Genomic DNA, 22,817 nt, shown 5'->3' with positions numbered 1-22,817 from the left:
AGGCAAGAAAATTTTACCTACTTGCAGAATGTCTGTAGAGCAACAACCCTGCCCTGGTGACCTTACATGTACCTGGACAGGAAAGGATAGCAGGCATGTGAAGTGCTACCTTAAAGCTATCTCTTACCCACCATCTTCTCTCTCCTGAGGGACTATCATTGAACAGTTTTTCATTGCCTTCCAGGTTCTGGTGAGGCATGAGGCTTCTAATGCCTTTTTAGAAGACAAATGAATGAGTGGACCAGATTAGGGTGTAAGATAGATTCCTCATGATCCTCATGCTCTTGCCGAAGGGGTGCACGAAGGGGGAATATCGATAGGGTTTTCCTTATAAGAGATAACACAGGCCAGGTGAGACTCCATGGAATCTGGAAGCAGATAGGGTTGTGCAGCCAGGATAGGGGATAAAGACACTCCAGGATCTGATAGTGCATCTCTTCTTACCTAAGTATTAGTTGAGGAAAGAGAAGTAAGGGATCTCTCATTATCCTACCTGTTCATAGGCTAAGTGGGCTGGGCTGTGGGAGAAGATAGATCTCCTGGAATTTGATAGCATATGCTACATGTTGAACAGTTTTTAGAAGGTTAAGCAGCAAGAAATAGAATTGAAACCAGTTGCTAGCTTGTGCCTTATTAGTATAAGTTCATCTGTTGAGGCCAACCTTGTTATTATAATTTTATTTGTTGAAGCCAAGCAAAAGGCCACATAAAATGGAAAGTAAGTGCAAAACTGTGCTTGTGGGTGGCCACCCATTGGTCACACTTTCCCTGTTGCTCCATCTGACCCTGGCCTCTCATGTTCTCCCTCCCCTCTATATTCCACAAGCTTCCAACCAAGGAGGTAAAATGTCTACCTGCACTTAGCAGCTCCTGTGAACTCTTTAAGTGCCTATGTTAAAATTCTTTGGTATATTCCTATTGAAAAACCCTAGTAAAATTTGGGGAAATTTTACAGTAGAGAGCTAGGCTGGTTCTGCATGCCCGTAATCCCAGCAACTTGGGAGGCTGAAGCAGGAGGATGGCAAGTTTGAGGCTAGCCTCAAGAATTTAGTGAGACCCTGTTTCAAAACAAAATATAAAAAGGGCTGAGTATGTAACTCAGTGATAAAGTGCCCTTGGGTTCAATTTCCAGTAGAAAAACCAAACCAAAACAAAAAAAACCTTACAGTAGAGAGGGAAAAAAGAGGCTGACGTGATTTTTCTAGAGACCCTGTTTTATTCAATACACTGTTGTAAAAATGTGTAATTGGATCCATATGCTATATGTTTGAATTGTAAATATTCATAAACTGTTAGAAAATAATTTCACAATGTCTGAAGTTTTCTATGTGTAAATGACGTCTGGTTGGTCAACAAGTTATCAGTCTCAGTGTCTTTGGCTATCCATCAATAGGAGTGACTGATAAGAGCCTGCATGCCAAGTAAAATTTCTTTAAAGAATGTAGGCAGCTATGCAACTATGCAGGGCTGAATCCTTCTGTCAGTTAAAGAAAAAAATACTGCTGCCTGTTAAAAGTAAAGAACAATATTTCTGAGAAAGATTCCATTGCATGCCAACTTGTAACTCTTGCTTGATGTTAACCACATTATATGGAACTTAGGTGCTACCTGGGCTTTAAAAATCTACTGTATCAGACCTCTTAAACAACTTTTGGGATTATTGATGATGACTTACTGCTGTTCAGATGTTTTCAATCAGTGAAAATTTTATCAGTGATTCTGGAAATACTATTGTAGTTTTTGAAATTAATCTATGTCTTGTTTTATTTGGAGGACATTCCATAATCAAAGTGATTGTAACTGATACTTTCAATTGTATTATAAAAATTTGGAATATGTGGAATAATTTTCTTGATTATAAGAGATGCTCCCAGTGAAGAAATATGATTTATCAGTGATAATGGGAAAGTATACAACCAAGACCCTATCTGACTCTCTGAGTGCAGCCTTGTATCATCAGTAAAGCAATATAAGATGTCAGGGCAAAGGAAGTGGTTTGAAGGAAAGATCTTTATCTTGCTTGAAGAAGAGCTAGTAGAGATAGGAATGATTAAGGACTTTATCTGTACTAGTCCATTTTATGTTGCTATAACAAAATACCCAAGGCTGGGTGTTTGTCAATAAAGATGTTTATTTGATTCACAATTCCACTGGCTAAAAGGTTCAAATGGCATGGTGTTGGCATCCTGGCAAGGGTCCTCAGGCTACATCACAACATGGTGGAGAAGCCAAAAGGGAACTAGCCATGTGCAGAAGAGGCCAAGCATGTGGGGTGACCTCACTTTAAAACAACCTACACCAGCAGGAGCTAATCTAGTTCTGTCAGACCTGACAGCATGAATCCCTTCCAAGGATAGCATCCCCAATGACACAATTACCTTGCACTAGGCCCCACCTCTTAAAGGTTCCACCACTTCAACACCACCACAATGGGGACCAAGCTTCCAGCATATGAAATTTTGGGAGACAAACTATATCTAAACAATAGCACTATCCAACAGATTTTACAGACTGTCCTTGTATTGAGCCACTTATATCAATGATTGACAATAGTAGATACTAAATTTTTTTTGATGGTGCTGGAGATTGAATCCAGGGCCTTATGCATGCAAGGCAAGCACTCTACCAACTGAGCTATATTACCCCAAGCTGACAATAGTAGAAACTGCACTGGTACTTGTGACAAAAGAAAAAGAAAAAAAAAAAAGAAAAAGAAATGTGGCAACTAGACAGTAGCACCCTCTGGAGTGGGGACATGGTGCATATTTTAGAATATGGATAAATTTGATGTCTTTGGAGTTTTAAATAATTAACTCATCATAAAGATGTAACTCAGGACAAACTGTTGAACTTTATATGTACATTTTCCACTTTTTTAGTTGTAGTTGGACACAACACCTTTATTTTATTTATTTTTATGTGGTGCTGAGTATCGAACCCAGTGCCTCACACATGCAAGGCAAACACTCTACCAACCGAGCTACAACCCTAGCCCTGTTTTTCCAATTTTATTTGATGCTCTCCCTTTCATGAGAGAATAGACAGCCTCACCTTGAAGACTAGTATAGAGAAAGGCAGCCAAATTGCTTTTTTGCTCTAAGCATGCTTGCTACCATCACTGGGATTTAGGCAGGATTTTAACCTGTAATTCTTTCAGTAGCCCTTGTACTATAAACAGGGATGGTGATAATATCTATGTTCTTTAACACATGAAGTAATATTTTAAAAAGTAGAAAATAAAATTGTCATATATAAACTGTAGTATGTGTGATATGTGTTTATTTTTACCAAATTGTTGGTTCAGTTTTTCTCTGTAGCCAACCTTTACTGTATGCATTCATAAGCAGTAAAGTAGCTAAAAGGAAATAATACAGTGAAATCAGAATAAAATTGGAGTAGTTACTTTTCTTTTAGACCCTGAAGTTAATAGGGAGAAAGGCAGACTACAGATCAACCATGAAATCTAGAAATCAGCTGGGCATGGTGGCACATGCCTGTAATCCCATCAACTCAAGAGGCTGAGACAGGAGGATTGGAAGGTTGAGACTAGCCTCAGCAACTTAATGAGCAATTTAGCAAGACCCTGTCTCAAATAAAAAATAGCTGGGGATGTTGCTCGGTGGTTAAGCACCCCTAGGTTAAGTCTCTAGTGCCAAAAAAAAAAAAAAAAAAGCTAGAAATCAGCTTTATAACTCAAACTGGCATCACATGTGTTTTTATCTATAACTCAGTAGGTATATTACATTAATGTCCCCTGTTTAACTTCTGAGACATCCATATGAGGGTACTGTAGGACAGTTTTCCATGTACTGGGAACACTAAATTAGACATTTTGATAGAATATTGGAAAAGGAGATCTAAGATCACAGATTTCTACCTTTTGCAGATAATGCTGTAGATCCAGATGTATCCGCCAGGACGGTCTTTATAGATGTTGAGGAGGTCAAGAATAAATCTTGTTTGACCTTTACTGATGATGGATGTGGAATGACACCTCACAAACTCCACCGAATGCTCAGGTAAAAATGTTTTTATTCGCCTCTTGAGTTCACAAGCTCTATTTAAGTTTTTATAATTTTCTTTAATATTTTACTTTTACTTTATTCATTCAACAAATATTTATTAAGCATCTGTTAGTGCCAGGGCACTGGTTATGAAACAGACACTGTTCCTGCTGTCACAGAGCATACAGTCTAGCTGGCAACTCAGTTAAGCAAATAATCACAAGAAAATGCAATAAGCATAATGGTAGGAAAACACAGGATACATGGGATGAGTCAACAGGGTAACCCAATCTGATACCAGAGGTTAGGAAAAGCCTCCTAGATGAAGTTATATTTAAGCCGAGATCTAAGGGTGGGTAGAATTTAACTAGGTGAAAAGGTGCAGAAATTAAGGAATGCGAGTTCAAGCAAAGAGAACAGCAAGTATAAGGACCTGGAGGCTTTCCCTGATCTAAGACCTTCTCCAATTCCTAATTAACCGAAAATCACTTTTAAATCAGAAATATTAGAGTTGGAATAATTTGTGGATTAGAACCCTGAAGGTATCTGGACATAAACAAGCCCCATTAAAATAAATAGAAGGCAACCACACATATAATATGGAGATTTTGCAGTAGAATTGCAAAGTTATAAAATTCCCTTTTTTAAATATTAAAACTGGTGGTAAATTTCTGTTGCAACTCTCAGTTCACTGGTTGATGGTTAAGAAAATGTTTGTTCTTCATTACCTTCACACATCACTTAGTTCAAGATGAATGTTTTCTTAACTTTTTTCTTCTCTCTTCTTTCTTAGCAGATGAGATTGATTATTCTTCTATGTGTCTCCCTGAACTAGAGTGTGTGAAGCATGAGCAACAATGGAGGGGTACTGAGGAGGAGGGAAAGGGCTCAGGACCCTAAAAATGAAAAACAAATTCATTTGGTTGTAGTTGTCTTTGAATGTTTTCTAAATCAATAACCTTGTTGGTAGGGAAATGCCTTTGATCCATTAAATAAATAAAAATGAAATTTAGTCAAAGTAAGTAAGTAAGTGGTTATAATTTACTATTCAGTAGTCTATATACCTTGTGTATTAGACCCTTCTAAATAGAAGAATATTTGAGGAAAATCTCTAGACATGATACAAAAATATGACTAGTATACTTGTGAAAGTAGAGAGTTGGTTGTATCCTTTAACTTATTCCACCAGTTTGATTTCCTAAACTTAATTTTAGATGGGATAGAATCAAAATATGTTGAATTCTGTACATACTAGTTTTCCCCCTAAAATTACTTATCTTCTTTTTTTAAAATTTCTTTTTAGTTTTTGATAGACCTTTATATTATTTATTTATATGTGGTGCTGAGACTTGAATCCAGAATCTCACACATGTCAGGAAAGTGTACTACCACTGAGCCCCAGCCCCAGTCCACTTATCTTCTTAATTACTCCTCCCTGCCACACTTTATCCAGTGACATGGGTGTCAAACATTAGGCCCAGCAAATCTGATCACTTTCCATTTGTCAATGGAAATACATATGAAAGTTGGTATAATTATAAGACAGGAGGGAAAAAGAGGATTATTTCAGAATAATTGTAGCAATTTTTGATCCATATTTGTTCTTTTATTTTTAAAAATTTATTTATTTATTTTTGCATTACAATTCTTAATACAGCATTATACCATAATTTATCATATCTCTGATTATATATAAGGTATGTTGACACCAAATTCACATCTTCATACATGTAATTTTGTATAATGATGAAGGTCTCCTTTCACCATCCATGCTATTCCCTTTCTCCCTCCCTTTCCCTCCCACCCCTATTCCCTATCTAGAGGTAATCTTCCTCCCTTGCTCTCCCTCCCAACCCCATTTTGAGTCACCACCCCCCCTTATATCAGAGAAGACATTCGGTATTTGTTTTTTTGGGATTGGCTAACTTCACTTAGCATAATCTTTTCTAATGCCATCCATTTCCCTGCAAATGCCATGATCTTTCTTTTTTATTGCTGAGTAACAAATTCTTACTAAGTACCTGTGCATACGGTATTGGAAATAAAGTGGTGAACTAGACAGATATGATCCTTGTTCTTAAATTAGTGAGAAATAAAAGTTGACTAACAATAGTCAACTTTTGACTAAATAGGCTATTCTACCAATGGTAAATTATATAAAAGAAGAGTACAATTTCTTTGAGATTATATAGCACAAGGATCTAATCTAGCCTAGGGAATCAAAAAAGGCTACTCTGAAGAAATGACATTTGAAGTGAAATATGGAGGATCAGTGTCATCCATTAAAAAATCTGTTCCCTTCCCAGGGATCAAAGTAGGTAGAAACTTCTTTAGCCATAACATTTTCCATAGCATACCAAATATACTCCCCAATAGTTTGCTCTGGAAATTGTTCCACTTATTTAAAAATTAATTTTGGAGAACTATTTTAATGAATTCTCAATGTAATATGTGTACTGATTTTGCTATTGTGTCTTAAACTTGAATCAGCCAGAAGATCATTTATTTAAAAGAGATTATTTTTAATCAGATCCTAAATTATAACCGAGTCCACTTTCCACAATTTCTTTTTAAATAATCGAATTTTAGAGGTAGCTTTTGTATTGGGAAAAATAATGAAAGTAATTCTGAAAAATTATTAAGCCTACAGAAATTCTGTTGACTTATAATATTGGTTATCCTATTCACATTTTCCAGTTCTTTATGCTAACTCTTCCTATTTTCAGGCTGATAAAATAGGTGGGTAACTGCAGCAGTAGTTTCTCCCATAAACACAGAATCAACATGAAAATCAAATTAAAAAGGAAAATCCTATCATTAAATTCCTTAAAGGTTAACTTTTTATTCTCTTTAGCTTCTAGGGATAGTATGTGAATCAAGTAGTTTATATATTCAGCTGCCTTTTTTAGCAAAGTGGAAAACCTCTTTCAAAGGTCAAGAGTTAAAAACAGCCATAGAGCCACAGATTCAAGGTATTTGCTACATCTGCACAGAAGTACATATAGGTCTATTCTAAAGCAACAGCTAGACAATAACAGAAAACTTATCATTCTTTCATTCATTTATATTACATATTATATCACCAATATATCTAGAAAACAATAGTGCATCCCTTTGTATGTTCATGGATTTTATTAAGGTTTGTTTCAGTGATCAGCATTCCAAATTTAAATTTATCTCTCTAGAGTCTAGATTCTCAACATATTAAGGTACTCAAGAGGAAGTTGCTTATTATTGGATTCCATTCAATGAACTAGTATCTAAGCCCCGTTGGTGTGTAATCAGTGCTGTCTCTTACATGAGAGGACAGGACTGACTTAGAGAAAAAAACCACCTGCCTAAGCCAAGATTGCTCTGTAGAAAATTACTGAGCTATACCAAACTATGTAAAATTTATTCCTATAATATTATCATTATGTATGGTGAAGGCTTTTATATCAGTATTTGATTGGTATCAGGCATTCATTTTGCAAATCTGCAGTCAAATAAGAATAACTAACATGGAAAATTAGGTGGAATAATAGCACATGGGAAGCATTAAGTGAAACATAACAGCAAAAATAAAATCTAGAACTTCTAGCTCCTCTCATCTCACTTTTATCCTTTTCCATTCTGGTTCTGGCCCTGCCCTACTACTTATCTTTTCAAGCTTATATAGTCATCTGGCTTCCCCAAAATAAGTAACATGAGGATTTATACCTACAAAGGGAAAAAGAGGTGATAGGTGGTAGAAGATAGTAGGAAATTAATGTAGTAATATAGTCCCCCTATTTTTATCCCTTTCTTTGGCCACCTAATTTAAACTTTGTGGTATTAAAGTAATTTTAAATCCAAATAACCATACAAATTCATTTCACATGGTAGATAAGATTTCTGTTTATGAAAAGTCTGAGTTTAGAGGTGATATTAGACCAGAAGTAAGGGTATAGAATAGCATATAACAATTCTTAGAATGACTTCTAGAGTTGGCTTAAAATTTTTAAAAAATTGAAGTTTGAATACTACTTTATAATTAATCTACTGTGCATATAGTATATAATTTAATTCTTATAATGACCCCATCTTTTCCAACCAATTCTTCCATAAGAGGAATAAGAATGTCTGAATTTTACCAACTTATACATCTGTTTTCCTGGAATACCCACAAACAGCATTAACTCAGGGCTCTCTTTTTTCCCCAAAGGACCAGTTCCCTGGAGATTACATTTCTATGTCACTAGATTTATTCATAGAAGGCTTTAAAATGTCTCTATTCTAGAAGGACATATGGTACTTTAGCATTACACTTTGAGATAGAAAATTGAAATGTAGTCCACTTTCTTGGGGAATAAACACAAAACCACAACCTTCAGGAAATGGAAAACAGGCACCTTACCCCTCCGTGCTCAAAGGAGTAAAGCCAAGACCAAGCTGCTAAGTAGCGTCTAATCTGTAATATATGAAATCCTTTCTTAGACTACAAGCTATGAGAGCAAGAATCATACCTGTTTTATTAACAACTGTATCTCCAGTGCTTAGCATAATGTACAGCACATAGTAGGTGCTCCATTATTATGTGTTGAATGAATGCTAGTGTAGACCATAGTAAAATTAGTCAATCTGGAGAGAAATAATCCTTAAAATTAGTTTTATTTGTAGTAAGGGAAAATATAAGAAGATGATCATCATTTTCTAGAATTTATATCATTTTGTTTTATATCTGGATAGAAAATATAAGGAAGGGAAAGGTTCTGGTTCCCAGATCAAACTGATCATGAAGGGCTACAGAGTTTGCTGAGGTGACTCATTGAAAAGCCCTTAATAGAACAAGACAGACTTTATACTGCAGCTGTTTGCAGATATTCAGAGGCAGAACTACCTATTTTTATCTCTTGGCCATATTCCAGTGGACTGTCCCAGCAGATGGAGCAGAGAGTAAGAATTAGAATGGTCATCCTTTGGGTGGAGAGTCAAAATTGTCAAGATATATGATCTCTGAGACTTTCAGATTTCTAAAGGATGACATAACAAAGTTAGGAGATACCTAGTCTAGTGCCTTTGATCAGTGCCACTATTTGGGACTTTTTGTTGTCCTTTCTAGGCAACTATCCTTTGTACATTATCCTAACTTTTAAAAGTCAGGGCTGTTTTATCTAGATAAGAAAGGCAGTGGCACAAGGCCTTCTCCAGCTCTCTCTGTTAACCAGTGAAAGGGGGCCTTCTTTGCATTTTCAAAGTGTGACTCTTACACAGTAGTACTATTTAAGTACACACCATCCACACAGGAATATCAGTGCCATCACCCCATATAGTGTCCTATGTTTTTAACTTAATAGCTTTGCCTGGAAATACCAAAAAAAGTTATAAAAAAAAAAGGAGGGACTTTTTATATGTGTTATTCATGTGTCAGCCAAACATTCTGCCTCTCACCTATCTTAGGATGCTTTTTAACTTTCTAATTTCTTTTTTTCTTGTGTAATTACAGCTTTGGCTTTACAGATAAAGTAATAAAGAAGAGCCAGTGTCCCATCGGGGTCTTTGGTAATGGTTTCAAGTCAGGCTCCATGCGGCTAGGAAAGGACGCTCTTGTCTTCACCAAGAATGGGGGTACTCTTACTGTTGGACTCCTATCACAGACCTATCTGGAATGTGTCCAGGCCCAGGCAGTTATTGTACCAATTGTTCCATTCAGCCAGCCAAACAATATCCTTTCTGCAAATGGAGAATATTGGTTAAAAATTAGTTTAATTTGACTATTTTAGCAGAAACTTTTTCCTTCAGGTCAAATCCATATTTTTTTCATATTTCAAAAAGTATTCATGTTTTTAAAGTATTGAAATGTCTTAAATTTACTACCATTTCTATTAAATATTTTTAAAATAAATGAACCATTGACAGAAGCATAAAGATATTTTTGCTATGTTGAAATTTTTATATTATGCGGCTTGATTTGTATAGAATGTCTTTTCCCAACTACCACCACCAATATAGTTCCCAGGGCTGTTTTTCCCTAAGGCTAGCTACATTTGTGTTTATACTTTTAGAAACAAATTGTTTTCCAGCTTATCTGATAGCATTTCCCAATACCTGGACAAGCTATTATTTCTGTTAGATACCAGGTTGTTTTCATGGGAGCAATATAGCAGTAAGATTTGAACTTACTGCTTCCAAATAGTTTAAAAATTAGCCTTTGATCATCTCCATAAATATAATACTGTCTTTGTTTACACTGCATCTTTGAGGCTATATCCTGCAGATGAAACTGAATTTGGTGTTTATCTCCACAACCTTTCCTCTTTCCTTCCTTCTGTAGCAGTAATTCTCATGCTTTATGTCTTTATTTTTTATCTAAACATGCAACCCAAAAGGTACTCTTCCTTCTTGATAGCATATTCTTTTAAAAAATATTTTTAGTTATAGATGGACACAGTACCTTTATTTTATTTATTTTTTTAATGTGGTGCTGAGGATCAAACCCAGTGCCTCACATGTGCAAGGAAAGTACTATACCACTGAGCTACAACCCCAGCCCCTTGATAGCATATTCTTAAGATATTAATTTTTCTTTGACTATATTTGGTTTTACAAAAAATGATTATTACTGAGGATTCCTTGCCCAGCCTGGAAGCCATCTTGAACTATTCAATTTTCAACAGTGAAAATGACCTGCTGTCCCAGTTTGATGCCATCCCAGGCAAAAAAGGCACTCGTGTTCTCATTTGGAACATCCGCAGGTATAGTATCTTGAAGGTGACAAATTCTAACAAGCAAAGGTCGTATTATGAAGCACATTTTAATAAGTCTTTCTACAGAAGCAGAGTTGATAAATTTATACATTTATATATATATGTGTACATATATAAATATATATATATATATATATATATATATATATATATATATATATATATAAAATTGCATACCTTTCTATATCTTTCACTTGAGGTAGTGGTTCTTGTTAATATGCTATGTATTTAAAGTAAAACCATGCATATCCTGAGACAGTTGCCACAAATAGTATTCTAACATTCTCAGAATCCTTTATAAATATCAATTTCATATTCATGGACCTTTTATTGAGATTGATAAAGAGAGTTATTTTATATATTTGACAATTAAAATGAAGCATAAGAAAGAGAAATTAGAGTAACAAAATACAACATGATCTTTTAAAAATAAGAACCTCTATATTAGTGCTTTTAGAATAGCACAGCATTACAAAATTATTTGAAGCAGATCAATTTTAACTATAATGTGTGGCTTAAGATCATGTCTTTAGAACTAATAAAACAATAAAGAAATACTCTATGATACATTATTTGTTTAATCATGGCATGTAAAATGCAATAAATATTAAAACCTAAAAATTAAAAACCTAGAAATATTAATATAAAACAGATGCATTACTGGTGTGTTTAATAGAACAGAGTATCAGTTATATTCATTCTTTCTTTTCAACTTACATCAAGTGTTTTGTTTCATTTCTTAGCTGGGTAAAACTTATTTAAAAACAATACTGGTTTATATACAGAGAGTACTTAATAATTAAAAAGAAAAAAATAATGACTCACACAGGCCTTTTGTCCTACTGGGAAAAACTTCAGTAATATCATATGTATTATTCAGGATCATTTTCCTGAGGAATATCCAATGACTTACACATATGAAGCAGACTTATTTCTTTGCACAAGTTATATGTTATATAAGTAAAGAAACATATAAATACTTATGTAAAGTGTTATGTAAGTAAAGAATTGCATGGTCAAATAAATTTGGGGAAAACTGGATTAAATGAAGCCTACTTTGTTGTTTTGGCCCAGGACTTCTCAGAGGCATTCATATGCTAATGTGCATTGAAAATACTTACACTGTGATGTGGTGATGCAGGTGTGTAATACCAGTGGCTTAGGAAGCTGAGGCAGGAGGATCGCAAGTTAAAAGTCAGCTTCAGCAGGACCCTGTCTCAAAATAAAACATAAAAAGTTTGGGGATGTGGTTCAGTGGTTGAGCACTCCTGGGTTCAATCCCTGGTACCAAAAGGCAAAAAGAAAAGAAAATACTTAAGGGAGCAATATAATATGTTGCTCAGTTTTTAAAAATGTTTCTTCAAGCCTCTTTTTCTTGGGTAGGGATGATAGAGGCAGGGAGGACAGGCAACTCTCAGGATGTATTTGTTAGAGTTGGGTGGGATAGTGAGGATCAAGATTATCTTAAAAAATTCAGAATTATACTATTACAGAGGCATGGACTTTATACAGGTGGCATGACACAGTGGCCCTGATTTGGTTCTAAGAATAGGGCTAAATGTTCCATACAGTAGATCTGAGCTTGTGGAACCTGAATTATAAAGCAAGTAGCACTAGACCTTGATGTGAATCTGATGTTGCTGAGAATTGTTCCTCAATTTTACTTTTATTTGTTAATTCTTATTAAATAATATTTCCAGGGACTGTTGTTCCACAAAACAAATTTTAGGAACTGTCATTCTGAATGAACTATACATTTTCCATATAACCCATCATTTGTTTTCAGTTTTTCTTTCTGGGGACAAATGGGTCTTAACCTTTTTTCCTTATGATATAACCCAGGGTCTTAGAATGGAGCAAAGTTAAGTGACCTGAAAACATTATGGCAATAAGAAAGGTTCTTATGAAAAGAACATCAGTACTATTATATTTAAGTGATAATTCCATAAATAGTATTCTAGAGGACTAGTAAATATATGTTGTTTTTATAATAATCTTTTTTCCTTCTAAGATATAGAGTTGGATCTGGGGGAAATCTTAGTATCTCATTAATACTTATATGGTTACAGAAGTTAGTGGAAATAGATTTTGATTCATCTATTCAGTAGGGTAAAGTGATATTGGGTGACTTATCCAGCAACACCAGAAAAGTGGGATCTATTTTAGGATTCCTCTTTGAGGATAGCTGATACTCATTTGATTTATCAGATCACAGACATTCAACATTCCTTTTCTTTACTTATGAACTTGGTATCACCACCAGTGTGAAACATAGATTTCTATAGACTAGAAATACCCTTAAATATTGTGTGATTTCAAATTAGTAGTTTGCAGTTCCCTTGCATTGGTGGTCTGTAAGAACCAGGTACCCGAGTGTTGTTCACATGTTTCTTTTCTCTTGGGTTCCTAGTGCAATTTTGTCTTTTGGAGCCAGTTTTTGTTATATTGGTACTTGTCTCTTTTACCCAGAAACAAAGATGGGAAGTCTGAGTTGGACTTTGATACAGATCAATATGATATCCTGGTGTCAGATTTTGATGCAGAAGAAAAAGAGATTAGTGGTTCTGAGCTGCCAGAAACAGAGTATTCTTTACGGGTGAGTAAGAGTGGTTTTCTTCAACATTAAGAGGTAAGATTTCCTATAATATGAAAATATTATAGAATAAGACCAAAGTTTACTTATGTAAAGATGACAACCTTTTAGCTCTGTACTAGGATTCTTTTCACCATGTCTGCTAAAACAATTTAGCTAAAATAGCAGCATTTTAATGTTGTGGTTGATGTGCTACAAGGTATAGAAAGTAAGGTAGATATTTGCCTAAAATAGACTCAGTTGGCTAAAAGTGGTTAATGGGTATTTCAGTAGAATTGTCAATATTGCATATAAACTTTCCCTTTACTGTTCCATAGGCATATTGTAGTATTCTATATATGAAGCCACGGATGAAAATTTTTCTGCGTCAAAAGAAGGTGACCACCCAGATGATTGCCAAAAGTCTGGCCAATGTAGGATATGATATATATAAACCTACCTTTACAGTATCCTTTCAGCTACATGTAGTTAACCTCTGCATTTTGGGATTAAGTTTTCTAGGTTGGCACAGAAAAACAAAAACTTGTCTTTCCCAGATCAAAATTGTGTCATACACACAAATCCTATTACACTATACTCTAAGGAAGTATTTCTTATATGTCAGACTATATATACACCAATTTTATCAGAACTCATAGGGAAACTCTTAAATAAGAATCTTGAGATTTTAGATTCTGGTTCAGTAGATTCTGAAATCTTTTTTTAATAAGAAATACTTGTCTATTTTAGGATACTTAGCTTTTAACAGAGGAGCAGTTACTCATTTTCACTTCTATACTCCTTTGGAATAGATTTTAGAGAAAAATGTTAAAATAAACTATGGAAATGAGGTCAATCTTCATTGACGGCTTTTTTAGCAAAAAAGGGAAGTCTTTGAAAGGCTAAGAACTCATAAACAGGAAGAATTGATCTTTTAATCTATTTTCTAGTAACCATGCGTAACTCTTGATCCATATTTGCTTTATCAAAGATATACGCTTTCTCTTTCTTCACCTAATCAAAAATTAGAAATTGTTTTTCCTTTTTATAAAAGTCCATGTAGTTTTTAATTCATAAGCACATTGATTTTATCCTTTTGGGGAACACATACCTTCTCCACTAGGAAACTTTTTTTAAAGCCCTAAAGAAACTGAACAAAGCCGGAACTCTGAGCATATTAGTTATAATAGCACCTTATATGAGCTAGGATCTTAGTGCTATAGGTTCAACAGAGCTGATATAAAGAAGTGCTTTCCCAATTACTATATTAGAATATACCACATTTCTGTCTGTAGGTTCTTTTTTTAAATATTTTTTTAGTTGTAATTGGACACAGTGCCTTTATTTTATTTATTGTTATGTGGTGCTGAGGATCAAACCCAGCACCTCGCACGTGCTAGGCAAGTGTTCTACCACTGAGCCACAGCCCCAGCCACAACCCCAGCCCCTCTAGGTTTTTTTTTTTTTTTCCATGGGTTTCTATAATCAGGCCAACTTCTATGCATGCATTTTATATGTACCCAAATTCTTCTCACCCTCCCTTCCCATTAAACCAGTTACCTTCTTATATTAGAATTTGGGTTAAATGGATTCACTAAAGGCATCAGTAAAATGATACTGCTAATAGAATTTCCCCAAGGTTACTAAGGAACAAGATCATTAATGCTGGCTTATTTGGTTTCCTCCTCAGTTTTCAAAGGCCTCTTTTCTTTTTTCTTTCTTGGCATACTAATTTGGGGAGCGTTCTACCCCATTGTAACCCCATTTCATAATTTAGAATTTTAAAAATATACAACAGAGAAAGGGGATCAAGAGGGAGGGAGAGCATAGGGAAATACTGGGGAGCAAAATTTACCAAATTGTGCTATGCCCATGTACCAATATACTGTACAATGAATCCCACTTACATATATAATTATAATGCACTAATTAAAATAATAATAAAAGGTCAATAGAGTAGAGCAAGCAGATGAGGAGAAGGGAGGAAAAGAGGGAAAGGGAAGGTACTGAGGAATAAGATTGATCAAAGTATGTTATGTGCATGTACAAATATGGCATAATGAATCCCATTATTATGGGTCTTTATTTAATTTATTTATTTATATGTGGTGCTGAGGATTGAACCCAGTGCCTCACACATGCTAAGCAAGCACTCTACCACTGAGCTACAACTCCAGCCCCTAGTGAGCCTGTATTATGTATAATCATAATACACCAATAAAAATTTTAAGTGTACAGAGAAAGAAAATATTTGGTAATCTTTAAAATGTTAGTTTTATAATATGGGAGTTTTGGTTTGTTTGGGGGAGTTTTATCTTGTTTCATTTTTGCATTGTAATAAGGCCTTACTTGAGGTTCCATTTGAGCTCAGAAAATTGTGTTCTGAGTTAAATATTACTGTTAAATACCCACTTGTGTTTTTATCATACCTGACAGAGACATTTTTAAATGGTTTTTATGCATGTAGTTTGTCATTTAGAGGGGGCAAAAGAGATCATTTTAAAAAATAAATTTTCATTCAATCCATTTGAATATTAAGAATTCTCACTATTTGTTTTAATGAAAATATCAGTTTCTCTATCTCCTCTTTATCATTGTCATTCTCTTACATTGGACTGCTTTTTGTTTTATTTATTTTATTTTATGTATATATGTATGTTATTTATTTTTTGGTCCTGGGGATTGAACTCAGAAGTACTTTACTACTGAGTTACATAAGCCCTTTTTAGTTTTTATTTTGAGACAAGGTCTTGCTAAGTTACTGAGGTTAGCCTCAGTCTTCCCACCTCAGTATCCAGAGGAGCTGTGATTACAGGCATGCACAACTGTAACTAGCTTAACTTGGTTTTTAAATCAAGTAGAATTTTTTAAAAATTTACTTCCCAGTGCCTTTGGAGGCTGAGATAGGAGAATCATGAGTGCAAAGCCAGCCTCAGCAATAGGGAGGCGCTAAGCAACTAGTGAGACCCTGTCTCTAAATAAAATACCAAATAGGGCTGAGGATGTGGCTCAGTGGTTGAGTGCCCCTGAGTTCAATCCCTGATATAAAAAAAATTCATCATTACCTATGTTTTACATATAACAGTTCTCATAATTTGATCTACCCAAATTTGCTAACCTCTTCCTATGAAATATTACTATAAGACTATTCATTGTCTTTTACCTTTCAAAGTTGTTTTGTTCTTATTGTTTTTGTTTCCATTGTATTTTATATGGTTAACTGGACTTACAAATATTGTCTGTAATTGAATGTATTTGTATTGTAGCATTTATAACTCTTATCAGAACCTGTGAACCTTAGCAGCAAAATGAACAACTAGGAAGGGTTAAGAATTCTTTTTTTATTATTCATGAATTATTTAATCACTGGTGGAATTTTGGTATTTTTCTTAGTCTTTTCTATGCATGTATATAATATTTTGTTATATGTGATATATTATTACATTACATATTACTATTATACATATATGTGTTATATAACAATGCTTGTTATTATTCTGAATATTTCCTAATATTCCAAAATATTATTCAGGGACACAATTTTAAGAGCTGTATAATAGACCATATTTATCCAATATTACTTTATTGTTGGATATTTAAATTATCTGTTTTTCTGCTGTTGTGATTAATTGAAAAAAAAAATCTCTTAACTCATCAACTTTTGTGGGCTTCCTCAACTAATTCTTTTGGATAAACTTCTAAGAAGACAATTCCTTGGTCATAGCTTAAAAATATAGTTAAATTATTGCTATAGATTTTTAAATGCCCTCTAAAAAGGTATCAATCTACATCCAATGGTTTAATCTATAATATGGTACAAAATTTTGTTTGCCGAATCCCCTGGTGTTTGTCTCCTTAATAATTTTATTCTCAGAATAAGCAGGTGAGAATCACTTTTGGATTCTCCTGCAAGAAAACTAACCAGTTTGGAGTAATGATGTATCATAACAACCGGCTCATAAAGTTCTTTGAGAAGGTGGGATGCCAGGTAAAGTTGAGTGGTTAATGTTTCTTTGGCATAGAAGACTGAAAAGAGTAGGGAGAGAATTTAAAATTTGCAAAGGGCATAGATTGATTAATGGTTCTATTCCCATACTGGAATTCTGTGTTATCAGTGAGCATTCTTATGTTGGTTTGCCATAATGTTTTTAGGATAATTTAAAGTAGTAATCCCCATGAGTATCCTCTTAATTTCTTAATTTATAAATTAGATGGTTAAAGCACAGTGAATTATAGACTGCTTTATATTATGCAGTACACAATTACATAGGGCCCAGGATAGCTATTTTCAGCCAATCATATTTGTTCTTGTTATGTCATTTTTAGACAACTTATGTTTATTTGCTGGTATAATTACACTTTGACTTAGTTTCTTCCACTAAAAATAACAAAGAACTATTTTAATTCACAAAACATTTTACATCAACTTATAATTAATAAACACAGCCAGTCTGACTTTCTTTGGTAGTTATTTGGTAGTCTATATATGTGGGGAAAATACTTACTTGAATAGATAAGGTGTAACCATCACATAACATCCCTAAAATTTGGGGGTAGTGATGAAGTTTCCTTTCAGTTCCCTCAAATAGTAGTATATAATCTTGGTTTTTTAGCAGTGTACTTTATAAAAAATATTTTTTAGATGTTGATGAGCCTTTATTTTATAATTTATTTATATACAGTGCTGAGAATCAAACTCAGTGCCTCACACATGCTAGGCAGGTGCTCCACCACTGAGCCACAACCCCAGCCCCAGCAGTGTACTTTTTTATTCAAATGAACTATTATGGCAATGCTGGAATGTGAAACTGATAAAATTGTAGGTTTGTAAGTAAAGAAGAGTTATTATTCCTTGAAAAATCCTATGGATCTATGAATCATTGAAAATCTCTGTTCTAAAATTTTTCAATTTACAGTTCCCTATATATTGGAAGTTTCAATATACTTGCAGTATATTGAAGTACATTCTAAGTGTTTCTCTATATGTTAATGGTCTTTCCTTGCCCATGAACATTATATAATCTTTCTAGAATCAAAAAGAAATGCTTTTAGGAAGTCAACAGTAATGTAAGTATTGAAATTAATATTTTTCTTTTAAGCCAACTCATGGAGAAGGTGTGGGAGTAATTGGAGTCATTGAGTGCAATTTCCTAAAACCTGCCTATAACAAACAAGACTTTGAGTACACTAAGGAATACCGGTGAGTCGTCCCCAACCTGAGGTGCTTCTCATAATTTGTTCAGATACAATTGCATTCTCTGCAGTCTGTAAAAACCAGCCAGATAAGTTAACTTAGAATTACTTCAAATCTGTTTTCTGTGATTAAAGATAAAATGATTTTATTTTAAAACAAAGCTTACTGGTATACTTAATATATGGAGTTCAGAGATATTCTTACCTTTAAAAAACTATGAAAAAAACATAGGAGTTATTTAGTAAAATATTTATATGAAATGAAAAGCCTTGTTATTGATCTTTGAAAATATGAGTCCATATAAAGTTGTTGAATACTTTGGAAGGGGTGGAATTTGAAATTTGTTCCAAAATATTTTCTTGAAGCCAGTAAATAGTCTTAGAAGAAAATGTTGAATGACAAGAAAGATGTGTGCTTTCATAGAAGCACCTAGACTTGCTAGTAAAGACAAACACATAAGAAACAGAAAGGAACTTGACACTTGAGTCTGAAGCAGTAGGTACATTTTTAGGAGATGAAGAAAGAAGTTGGTAAAGCCAGATGAGAAGTTTTTTTTTTTTTTTTTTTTAACTTTTGGGAAAAGAGAAGTCTTCTATTCCTTCTTTCAAATGCCTTCTATGTGTCATGTACAAAGAGAATAAGAATGAAAAATTAGAGTCCTCGATGCCTATGAACAATTGTGATAAGACATATGCAAATAAGAAACTTAAATACACATAAAATAATTGTTTTAATGGGGGTACATATAAAAATGAGAAGAACCTTTAAATATGCCTAAAGGAATCAAGGATAGCTTTGTAAAGCAGATTATATTTTAGATTAAACTTGAAGGAAAACTTGAAGTTTTCTAGATAGACATAGGTAGACATTCTAAGCAGAGGGAAGTATATGTAAGGGCACAGAAAGGAAATGAGTGTTCTGCAAGTATGAAGAAAGACAAAGCAAGAGGACATTTGGTATCATTTCTCCTGAATTTCTTATAGCAATTTTTCTTAGAGTGAAAGAAATATAATTCCCCATATCTCTTATTGTGTTCAAAACATTATAGTTAATTAAAAATTTACCTTAATTTACCTGGAACCATAAAAACTTCAGGTTTAGTGTTTCACAAAGAGACAGCTTTTTGAATGGCAGTCCCAAGTTAATTTCAGCATAGTTGGATTTGGGTCACTCAGGCTACTCAGTGGTTATGGTAACTATGTTCCCTCAATCAAAATAAATTGATAATTTAAATATAAGTCTGACCCATAATGGAGATCTTTGACCAGCACTTGACTCTTAAGAGTGAAAGTCTTAAATGACATTGGTTTAACAAAAGTCTCAGAGCTAAGTCATTTGGGTTGTCTTGAGCCAAAGGAATAAATGACTTCCAATGATTATCTAAATAATTAAAATATGTGGAATACAAATATTAGATATTAAAAATTACTTAATACCTTTCTATGTCACCTTTGCCATCTTCCCACCAAAATCTATGTTTTGGATTTTGGACACATTAGACTTTTCATTTTTGATGTCTAATTTTGGTAGGATGAGTTTGAGATGATTACAGAAGATCTAAATAGAGATATTCTGTAAATAGCAGATTAATTCAGTTAAACATATAGGATTTCTGGCTTAAGTAGCTTAATATGTACTCTATATTTTATTAAAAGCAGAAAACTAGTACACTATCCTGCATACAGGCTTCTGATGATAGTAAATTTGCATAATTTTATCCAATTCTGGCATTATTGCCCCATCCTTTTTGAGCCTGAGAGTTGAATCCATGGTGTTGCACATGGCTGAGCATGCACTGTAGAATAGCATTTAGGTAAAAATTCAGGAATTTGAGAAAGGGATTAAAGAAGGTTATATGCTAGGATAAACTTGTCCTATGTGTATTAGAGATATCAAAACTGTAAATGATAAAAGAGATACTGGCAATCATACTGCTGGAATGTCTACAAATAAATCACCTGTAATATCACTTAACAGTTGTGGATATCAGATTTCATCTGCAACTATCAGGGATCAAACCTAAAACATTTTTAGAGTGAACTTCACTTTAAAAGATGCAATCAATGCACTGAGCACTCCACTGGTACATAAACATAGTGGGTAGGTTTTGTGGAATTTTCCAGAGAAATTCAAGACATAGTTGCTTTCTTTAAGAACCTTACAGTCTATTTGTAATAATAGATTGTCACATGTATGAAATAAATTGGACAGCAGTAACATGGCTAATTGATTAATCAAAATCTAATTAGTACGGTATAGGAAAAATGCCTGATAAAGTAAATAGGGAAAGTTCTAGGTAGAGAATATGACTTGAGGTGTGCCTTAAAGGATACAAGATTTAGGGGGAAAAAGGATAGAATTCCAAGAGGAAGTTGTATTATGAACTAATGTAGTGACAGGAATTCAGAATGGTAAGTGTAGAGAGTGGGGATATAAGATTGTAAGTGGTGTGAAGGGAAATCAAGTTAGATGGATAGAGTAGGGTCAGGTCCTAGGCAGGGATTGGCAAACATATTCTGAGAAGGTCCAGAAAGTAATTATTTGGGGCTTTGATGGCCATATTGTCTTCTTTTACAACTACTTAATTCTACCATAGTATAAAAGCATATATAGACATTAAGCAAAGAAACAAGCATGTCTGTGTTCAGTACAAGTTTGTTCACAAAAATAGGCAGTGGGTGGGGTTTGCCTTCTGGGCTACAGTTTGCTGACCCCTGTACTAGAACCACCATTCCTGAACTATGTGTACCAAATTATACATAATGAACTCATAGGAGAGCCATGAAATATTTTAAATTTTAAGGGAAATAGCAGTACTTGATGTCTGTCTATAAACAATAGAAAGTGTCTTTAATTGTTGTAAGAAGCTACCAGAAACTTGGTGGCTTAAAACAATACTAATTTAACTATCTTAGAATTCTATAAGTTGAAAATCTGACCAAGATCTTGTTAGATTAAAATCAAGGATTTAAAATCAGGCTGCATTCTTTTCTTGAGGCTCTAGGGGAAAATCCATTTCCTTGCCTTTTCCAACTTCTAGAGGCTGCCAGCATTCCTTGGCCCAAGGCCGTCTTCCTCCAACTTCAGAGTCAGTAATGATGGGTTGAGTCCTCCTCACGTTGCATCATTCCAGTGGCCTTGTTTCTGTCATCACATCTACTTCTCTGATTCTGACTCATCTCCCTCATTCTTCTGTTTTTAAAGACTAATAATCCTGTCTTGAGGTCAGTTGATGAATGACCTTAATTTCATCTGCAATTTTAATTCCCTCTTGCTATGTAATCTAGTGTGTTCATAGGTTGTGGGAATTAGGACATAGGCATCTTTGGAGAACCATTATTTCATTTACAGGAGTCTGTCCCTTGATCTTCTGAAATTCACTTATTTCTCACATGCAAAACAATGAGTTCATCCCAACACATTTCACTCATGCTACAACTGCATCCTGGAATTCCCAAAAGAAGAATCTCAGTTAAATATCATCAGTTCAGCCAGGCACATGGTACATGTCTGTTATCCCAGAGGCTTGGAAGGATGAGGCAGGAAGAACACATGTTCAAAGCCAGCCTCAGCAACTTGGCAAGGCCCAAGCAACTTAGTGAGACCCTGTCCCAAAATAAAAAATAGAAAGGGCTGGGATATGGATCAGTGGTTAAGCACCCCTGGGTTCAAGTCCTAGTACCCCCCACAAAAAAATCAGCTCAAGAGGCTCAAATCTCATGGTTTAAATCACATATGGATGATAACTCTGAATATGATGTGTCTTGGGACAAAATTCCTCTCCATCATTGCATGTCTTTGTCTCTTCCTCTCTTCTTCCCTTCTTCCTTTCTCCTCTCCCTCTCCTTTTTCCTCTCCCTCTCCCTCTCCTCACCTTGCATTTTACACCTAAAATACCATAGTAGGGCAGTCACAGGACATTAGTTTTAAATAATCTGGGCCATGTGGGAGAGAAAATGGAAGGAAAAAAAAAAGGAGTCACAATACCAGGTAATATCTGAAATTCAGCTAAACAAATTTTATTAAATTTAAAAGACTGGGAATAGTTTTCTAGGGCTTGCATCTCTACCTTCTAGTCTTTGAGTTTAGGGCCTCTGGTTTTATGGTTCCACCCTTGAAATCATCTTTCCTTGTTGATGAAGGGTAGCATGTGTTTGCAGCTGAAGTAGTTTCATCAGCTAGTTTCCTGGTGGTAGAAATTTGAAGTTTTAAGGTACAACAGACTACATTCATTTTACACTCTCTCTATCCCTTTCAGTCCAAGCTAAAAATTTTTGTGCTTGTGGCATTCTCAAGAAACTTGTGGAAAAAAAAAAAAAAAA

General features: G+C 34.4%; 1 protein-coding gene across 6 annotated transcripts in view; it reads left to right on the top strand.

Annotated features, from left to right (window-relative positions):
• Morc4 (MORC family CW-type zinc finger 4) overlaps nucleotides 1-22,817 on the top strand; it is an 81,456-nt gene that overhangs the window by 3,406 nt on the left and 55,233 nt on the right. For 4 of the 6 annotated variants that reach the window (XM_071606170.1, XM_071606172.1, XM_071606168.1 and 1 more), the window contains exons 3-9: nucleotides 3,887-4,019; nucleotides 9,469-9,687; nucleotides 10,571-10,717; nucleotides 13,199-13,325; nucleotides 13,640-13,768; nucleotides 17,170-17,289; nucleotides 18,401-18,501. In XM_071606170.1, coding sequence (XP_071462271.1) covers nucleotides 3,887-4,019; nucleotides 9,469-9,687; nucleotides 10,571-10,717; nucleotides 13,199-13,325; nucleotides 13,640-13,768; nucleotides 17,170-17,289; nucleotides 18,401-18,501 — 976 coding nt within the window. The remainder of the gene's footprint in view (nucleotides 1-3,886; nucleotides 4,020-9,468; nucleotides 9,688-10,570; nucleotides 10,718-13,198; nucleotides 13,326-13,639; nucleotides 13,769-17,169; nucleotides 17,290-18,400; nucleotides 18,502-22,817) is intronic. The other 2 variants (XM_071606169.1, XM_071606173.1) reach the window with 1 other exon arrangement.

This window comes from Marmota flaviventris, chromosome X (genome assembly GCF_047511675.1).
Source record: "Marmota flaviventris isolate mMarFla1 chromosome X, mMarFla1.hap1, whole genome shotgun sequence".
Classification (NCBI taxonomy): Eukaryota; Metazoa; Chordata; class Mammalia; order Rodentia; family Sciuridae; genus Marmota; species Marmota flaviventris.
This window is presented reverse-complemented; position numbering and strand designations above follow the sequence as displayed.